This window comes from Octopus sinensis, unplaced genomic scaffold, assembly GCF_006345805.1.
Source record: "Octopus sinensis unplaced genomic scaffold, ASM634580v1 Contig14836, whole genome shotgun sequence".
In the NCBI taxonomy this organism is placed as follows: Eukaryota; Metazoa; Mollusca; class Cephalopoda; order Octopoda; family Octopodidae; genus Octopus; species Octopus sinensis.
Window position 1 is genome coordinate 65001 of NW_021833420.1, and position 9002 is coordinate 74002.

Below are 9002 nucleotides of genomic sequence, written 5' to 3' on the forward strand. Positions count from 1 at the left end.
CAAACTAAAGAACTAAATTTCTTCTAAGATATGCCTGCTCTTTCTTTCTTTCTTTCTTCTCTTTTAAGGAACAGTTAATTATTGATCCATTGTTACACAGTTTCGTACCGCATCTAAGACAATACCTAGCTGAATAAAGCATCTGTGGAATGGATTCTCATTAGCTAAGATCAGTCAGTGATATATTGCATCATGCTCTAGCGAATTCAGTCAGTATTAACAAGTAACTCGTGTAAATTGGTATATAGGAGAATTGCAGATCAAATTAGTTCAGCTGCAGATTATTACCAGTTTCTTCGGATCATGAATTCCACTCACGGAAGATTTTAACAGATAGTTCTAAATCTTACCCAGTCCCGCTGCAGGAAGCTCTTCATTCATTGTAAACGCTCTTCCTTAGCAATCCCGAAACGTTTTGAGTACCCAAAGAGCTTCAGGGCACACTCTCGGAACTAAAGATACAGGCTTAGCATGATATTTAATTAGCATATATGCAAAAAAAAAGCAAAAGAATAAAACATATCTTTTGTTATTTTGTCACATCTAATATTGGAATTTTCACCACGAAAGAAAATGCAAAAGAAATAAATAAAAGACAAAGAGAAAATTAAAACGAAGAAGTAGTTTGAAAAAAATCACAAGAAATTCCTTACCAAAATTGAAATATACATATGATCCCGGGAATCCCAAAAACGGCACAGAGCCATCTCCATTCTGAATGTCTCATGACATAGGCAACCAACGCTAGGATCATAACACATATACTCCACCAAACCCCCAGTGTGCATGAAACTAGTGTCCGTTTGTCAGCAGGAAACATCTCCAATATCATGGTAAAACCAGGAATAACGATACCCTGTAGGAAGATATATTTAAGTTCACAGTTATGATAAAAGTTTTATGGATTCAGTATGTATGTGCTGAGTAAGCTATCTAATACATTAATCAATTTTAATATCTTGAAACTTTTGGGGAGGGGACTAGTCGATTACATCGGCCCGAGTACTTACCTGATACTTATTTTATTGACCTTAAAAGGATGAAAGGCAAAGTCGACCTCGGCGGAATTTGAACTCAGAACGTAAAGACGGACGAAATGTTGCTAAACATTTTGCCCAGGGTGCTAACGATTCTGTCAGCTCACCACCTTTGTAGCTTTCATAATAATATTAATAATTGTTTCTATTTTTGGCACAAGGCCAGCATTTTTAAGGCGAGGAGAAAGTCGACCACATCGATCACAAGACTTGACAGGTACATTTTTATCGTCTCTGAAAGGATGAAGACAAAGTCAACATCTAAAGGCACGAGGCTTGGAATTTTGGTGGAGGAAGCTACTCGGTTACTCCGAACCAGGGCTCAATGGATACTAATTTTATCGAGTACGAAAGAAGAAATGGCACAGTCGACCTCCGCGGAATTTGAACTACGAACGTTAAGCCAAAAGAACTGCTGTGAAGCATTTTGTCCAGCAGACTAACGATTCTGCCAGATCACTTTTTCGTAATAATAATAATGGTTTCAAATTTTGGCTCAGATTGTAAAGACGGGTGAAATACTGCTAAGCCTTTCGACCGGTGTGCTAACGATTCTGCCAGCTCACCACCTTAACAATAATAATAATAATAATAATAATAATAATAACATAATAATAATAATAATAATAATGACAATAATAATAACTTTTTCTACTATTGGCGCAAGACCTGAAATTTGGGGGATGGGAGGGGGATAGTCAATTACATCGACCCAGTACTCAACTGGTACTTGATTTATCGACTCCGAAAGGATGAAAGACAAAGTCAACCTCGGTGGAATTTGAACTCAGAAGGTAACGAAGGACGAAATACTGCAGAGCATTTCAGCCAGCGCGCTAATGATTCTGCCAGCTCACAGCCTTAAATAATAATAATAATAATAATAATAATAATAATAATAATAATAATAATAATAATAATAATAATAATAATAATAATAATAATAATGAAAAACAAAGGCACCGCAGTGGTGATGCTTATCCTGAGCGTAGATAATTTTTTTTCGCATGTGGATTACAATGCGTTGCTTACCCATGCTTTTTCATTGAACTGAATCAGCTTTTTATAGGTATTTTTACTCCATTATAGGTATTTATACTCCGGTGAAGTTAAGAAATAAACGTAACCCACGAATTCATCACTGTATACACATCCGCGCGCGCGCGCACAAACGGAGAGTCGGATATCTATGTATTTATGTGTGTATGTATGTACCCTGACATGTTCACGCACATAGGTACACCATTATCTATACACACGCAGACGAGAGTCGATTCAAATGAAAAAGAAAGTGAACAAAATAATACGACCACTTGTTTATCGGGAAATGTTTAAGTTCGATTTCTCATTATTTTTTAGTTTTTCGTTAAGTATCACTATCATAGGTTTGCATACTCCAGTGAAATTAAGAAATCGAGTCGTAAATAAATGAAACCCACGAATCCATTACTGCACACACACACACACACACACACACACACACAAACACAAACACACACGCACACAGAGAGGAACACACACACACGCAAACACACACGCACACAGAGAGACACACACACACACACGCACACACAAATTCACAAGCCTATGTATGTATTATGTATGTATGTGCCCACATGTGTCTACGCGCATATGTACTGCATGCTCTATACAGATACAGACGAGGGTCGATTCATTTGAAAAAGAAAGCCAACAAAATATGACCACTTAGCAGAAAATCTGTAAGTCCGATTAAAAAAAAAAATTCTTTTAAAGATAATCAGTGCAAATGTTCATCATTTCGAGCCACTCGCCCACTGAGTATTTCTACCAAATGTGGTGAAAATCTGTTTAACCGTTTTCCAGTAATTTTGCAATTTTGCAAATAGACAAAGAGACAAAAACGAGTGATTACAGTGATTACAGAATTGGGGCAAGGCACGACGGTCAATTGATAATATACGACGGAAGCGATGTATGCATTCGCCACCTCTGTCCGACCTTCTAGAGATGGGTTCCCCCGGGCAATTTCTGGACGAGATTGGCTACCCTGCTCGTCACCTCGCTCCAGTTCTTTTCCACCTGGAGATCCGGACCAAACCACATCATAATAAATCTATCCAGCACCTTCGTCCAGCGTCCTACGACGTTATTGGACGCAATAAGCTGCTCCTCTAGGTGCCAAACTGCAGGCCAACTGACTTGTCTTGGTTATGTTTTGCTCTTGTGAGAGATACGCATTATTTCAGAGCTGTACCGATCAGATTTATGTACCTAGTGTTCAACTCTATGATGGTTATGTCGTCTGCATATGCCGACACATTTCTCCCACGTCCTAGTTCGCTAGCGATGCCTCTCAACGCCTCCGATTTCCGAAGTAGTGGCTCTGGAACCAGTACATATATAGCAGACGATAGGGGGCACTCTTGACGGACCGAAAGCATTATGCTGAACGGTCGTCTCAACAGGTAACCATCCACTGGAACTTTCGAGTAGATATCGCTGTGCATTGTGGCAATCCAGCCACGGAAAACGGGATCGAAACCAACTACTATGACAATGGCTTCCAAGGCTTTTCAGTGGTCCAAGACAGAAAGCATATGGTTACCAAGTGGTGAAATGATGAAGGCAATTCAACCTCAATCCAGCTATAAGTACCTGGGAATACTTGAGGCAGATGGAGTCAACACCACGACAAAAAGGAAAAGACAAAAAGATTACCTGCGGCGAATGAAAAAATATTGGCTTCAAGGCTGAATGCCAGAAACATATTTCGGCAATAAACTTGCGCGCATTCGCAGTAGTTCGGTATGGCGCTGGAATCCTGAAATGAACAGAGGAGCTAAAGGAGATGGACAGGAAGTCAAGAAATCTCCTAACGATGCATGGAGCCCATCATCCACGTGCAAGCACTGATCGCCTATACATGAAGAGAGAAAAATGGAGGAAAGGGACTGATAAGTGTGGAAGACTGTGTGCGTATAGAACTTGAGAGCTTCATGAAATACCTAGCCCAAAGTAAGGAAACCTTGCTAGTGACAGTTAGGAATGCGGGAATATTGAGAGCAGAGAAAACAAAGGAAGAAGTACAAACAGGACGTGAAGAAGAATTACGCAAGAAGGGACTACACAATCAATTCCATGTAGCCACAGCAGAAGTCGCTGGAGAAAATGGTGGGTTTGGATGATGAAAAGAACCCTAAAAAGAAGACCGAGAGCACTATACTGGTAACGCAGGGCCAAGATCTGGCCATGAACTGGAGGGTCAACCTGAGGAACGAGCAAGTGTCTCTGCTATGCCGCACCTGCAACAAAGTGGATGAAACCATTGCCCATATCACGAATGAATGCCCTAGACTTATCTAAAACAACAAGTTGTGGCATCACGACCAGGTAGCATAAGTGCTACATTGGAAACTAGTCGAAAAGTGGGGGCTAAATAGAGGCAAGACTTGGTAATGAGCACAAACCGCATAGTGGCAGAGTCGGAGACTAACAGAATCCTCTGGGATTTCTCAATCCAGGCAGAACAGGTGCTAGAGCATAACAGACCGGACCTAGTGGTGGTGGACAAGATGCACCACATATGTTATATAATTGATGTTGCATGCCCCTATGACCCACGAATAGTCACGAAGAAAGGTGAAATGATAGATAGATAGATAGATACAACCCTCTTATGTACGAAAAAGCATGGCTATGGAAAAGGAAGGTGAAGTTAGCGCAAATTATTGATAGGCATCAAGAGGAATATAAAAGAAATTGGAATAGAGTGACTAGTAAAAATGTTACAAAACGTTTGCATTTTTGAGACGGCAAGAATAATCAGAAAAGTATTAGATAGCTGAAAAGAATGGATAGCATGGTACCGTAGGCTGCAGGTAGTAAGCCCGCTATGCATGCAAGACTCCAGGAGCTCCAACAAAACCTGTGATAAAGATAAAATAATAATAATAATATAATAATAATAATAATATAATAATAATAATAATAATACAACACACACAAATGAAAGAGAAAATAAAAAAGAATATTATAGACGAGTTAGATCAATACTAAAAACAGAGCTCAATGCTAAAAACAAGATAATAGGTATTAACACTTTAGCTGTCCCAGTTATAAGTTACAGCTACAATATCCTTAACTGGACACGAAATAAACTGACCAAAATGGTTAGGAAAACAAGAAAAATAATAACAGGATCTAGGATGCATCACCCAAAATCTGACATAGAAAGACTATATATATACAACGTATAGAAGGTGGTAGAGGCCTTATACAACTGGAAAACTACTATAAAATAACCACCATAGGACTGCAAAGGTATCTACTTCAGAAGGAAGGAAAACTGATACAAATAGCGGCAAAACACGAGCAAAACAAAAATCTGTTCTCAGTATTTAAGGAAGCTGACAAATACAAACAAGAAATCATACCACCTAATAAATATGAAGAAGGAGAAGAAGAAGAAGAAGAAGAAGAAGAAGAAGAAGAAGAAGAAGAAGAAGAAGAAGAAGAAGAAGAAGAAGAAGAAGAAGAGAAGAAGAAGAAGAAGAAGAAGAAGAAGAAGAAGAAGAGAAGAAGAAGAAGAAGAGAAGAAGAAGAAGAAACAACAAAAGCTATAAAACAAATGAAATCCAAACTAAAAATAGAACAGCAACGAACCATGATAAAACGATGGCAAGAAAAGCCCCTTCATGGTAAATACTGGACTAAACTAAACGCAAAAGAAATAGACAAAGAAAAATCCCAGCAATGGTTGAGAAGCTCAGGACTCAAAGCAGAAACAGAGGGATTTTTAATTGCAGCACAAGACCAAAGCCTCTCCACCAGAAATTACCAAAGACATGTAATGAAAAGAAATATAACAAGTAACTGCAGAATATGTGGAGATGGACAAGAAACAATAAATCATATTATCTCTAGCTGCCCAGTCCTGGCTAAGAAGGAATATATTCACAGACATGACAGAGTTGGAACCTACATACATTGGAAGCTATGCCAACATTATGGAATAACAACAGAAAAAAGATGGTATAGGCACACACCAGAAAAGGTCACAGAAAACGAGAAAGCAACCATACTCTGGGATATGCCGATACACACAGATAGAGAAATTAAGACCAACAGACCAGATATAGTTGTCAGAGACCATGAAGAAAAAAAATGCTTTCTAATTGATGTATCAATACCGGCTGATGACAACGTGTCTCTAAAAGAAATGTAGAAACTCTCAAAATACAAAGACCTGGAAATAGAGGTAACTAGAATGTGGAATCTGAAAACAGAAACAATTCCTATCATAGTAGGTGCATTAGGCATGATAAAAAAATATTCAGACAAATACATAACAAAAACACCAGGACTTACAAACACATATAACATACAGAAAATTGCACTACTAGGCACTGCACACATCCTACGCAGAACACTTTCCATACAATAACCATCAAAGCATCACAACAAATCACAGCACATACCCAAGGCACACAGAGCTGCGCTCGGTAGTGAAGTGAAGCACGCTATAAAAATAAAACTACTGAATAATAATAATAATAATAATATAATAATAATAATAATAATAATAATAATAATAATAATAATAATAATAATAATGATCCTTTCTACTATATGCACAAGGCCTATAATTTGGTGGGAGGGGACTAGTCGATTACATCGACATCCAGTGTTTTACTGGTATTTAATTTGTCGACCCGGAAAGGATGTAGGGCAAGGTTGATCCTGACGGAATTTGTACTCAGAACGTAACGGCAGACGAAATACCTATTTCTTTACTACCCACAAGGGTCTAAACACAGAGGGGACAAACAAGGACAGATACACGGATTAATTCGATTACATCGACACCAGTGCATAACTAGTACTTATTTAATCGACCCCGAAAGGATGAACGCTATAAAAATAAAACTACTGAATAATAATAATAATAATAATAATAATAATAATAATAATAATAATAATATAATAATATAATAATAATAATAATATAATAATAATAATAGGACCGACATACACGGTGTAGATGGAACAAACAAGTCAATACTATTGTTATGGAGTGTTACTACCTGAACAAACCCGTAGACGAAAATGGTGTTCATCTTAGGGGATACCGACAAAGTATGTATGATCAATTGAGAGAAAGAGGATTGTTTCAACTTACGGAACAGAGATTATATGATTAAACTGGAGCAATAAGAAAAAATTGTTCGTTCACAGAAGTAGGAAAGAAGCTATCAAAAGATGAGAATTGGAAAATAGCGGCAGAGGAAAAGATGAAAATACAGTTCCTACTGATAAAAGTAATCTCATAGCAGAAAACAGAGGTGAAATCTCTAATAAACCACTGGAAAGGAACAGTGATAGCTGCTCGATGAAAGACATATAAATGGTATGGAAGAAAACAATAAAACTAATGGCAACATGACAGATGGGCAAATGGCAATCTAAGACAGCATGAAAGCAAGACTACAGGAGAATGATAGCGACATTATTTGCAACCTTAACAAGGTTGAACAGTGGAAATTGAACCAAGAAACGAAAAATATGAATGAAATTCTGAAATACATCTGAACAAAAGACATCACAGAAACACACAATTTGATCAATGCAGCAAGTGTTGTATCAGAAAATGTTGGTGTTGACGTCAAGAAGAAGAAATAGAGTGAGAGTGACAAAAGAAAAGATCCCTGGTGGAAAAGGATACAGGCGGGGTTAGATATACTCTCGAAAGACATTTCTGTGTTAGACCAAAAAGAGAATGGGGAGCTTAAAAGCGAACAAAAATACAGCGCATTGAACAGGAAGTATGATATTCAAAGGGCCTAAAAATGATAATGGAGGAACTGAAACAGCGCCTTGTTGCAAAGAAAGCAAAGATGGTAAGATACAACTAAAGAATGAAGGGATACCAGCAGAATAGGTTATTCAGAGTATATCAGAAGAGATTCTACAAAGAAATAAATGGAGAGTGTACAAATGGAAAGTTGATACCAGATAACATTGAAAGTCAAAGGTTTTGGAGTGACATCTGGAGCAAATACAAGGAGCACAAGAAGGATGCTGAATGGTTGCAAGAACTGAAACAAAACAGTAGTCTGCCCAAAACAGGCAGAACTAGTCATTTCAGTTTGGGACGTGAAGGAAATCGGTAACATAATGGGCAATCGGAAGGCCTCGGGAACAGATATAGTTCAAGGGTACTGGATCAATAGATTTAGTGAATGTCACGCGCGAATAGATGCACAAGTCAATACCTTGTTAAATGCCAACCAAGTAACACCAGAGTGGTTGGCAATGGATAGGGCAGCGATGTGCTTGAAAAACACCGAAAAAGGCAATACAGTAGACAATTACAGGCCGATATACTGCTCACCACTTATGTGGAAATTATTGACTGGAACAGGCGCAGAGTCAATGTATGAACATTTGGTAAAAATGGAGCCTTGCCATTTTGTAAGCGTAAGTGCAGAGGTATCAAGAATCAACTCATGGTAGTCAAAACTGTACTTAGAGAGTGCAAGAGGAGGAAAACTAACTTAGCCATGTCATGGATCGATTATCGTAAGGCGTACGATATGATCCCACATTCTTGGATTATGAAATGTATGAACCTATTTGGTATGTCGAGCGATTGCTTGGAAAAGGATGGCGAAGTGGAGGACGGAACTGACAGCAAATAGAAGAAGCTTAGGACAATAGAAATCAGTAGAGGCACCTTCCAAGGGGACTGTCTGTCCCCACTGATCTTTGTTCTGTGCATGATAACACTAACGCTGATTCTGTGGAAAGTAAAGGTTGGGTATGTATTCAAAAGTCGCGAAGAAAAAGTCAACTACTAGTTATTCAGAGATGACCTTAAACTTTATAGTAAAGATGAATCCCAAGTCAGTTCCTCTTTAATAAGGTGTATACTTTCAGTGCTGATATCAGAATGGAGTTCAGACTGAAAAAGTGTGGTGTGTTAGT

General features: G+C 38.2%; 1 protein-coding gene across 1 annotated transcript in view; it reads right to left on the reverse strand.

Annotated features, from left to right (window-relative positions):
* The window catches only part of LOC115230196 (organic cation transporter-like protein), a 20148-nt gene extending 19252 nt beyond the window's left edge, over nt 1–896 (reverse strand). Inside the window, exon 1 of the mRNA XM_036499545.1 lies at nt 654–896. Coding sequence (XP_036355438.1) covers nt 654–832 — 179 coding nt within the window. The 5' untranslated portion in view covers nt 833–896. The remainder of the gene's footprint in view (nt 1–653) is intronic.
* Nucleotides 897–9002: the final 8106 nt, after the last annotated feature.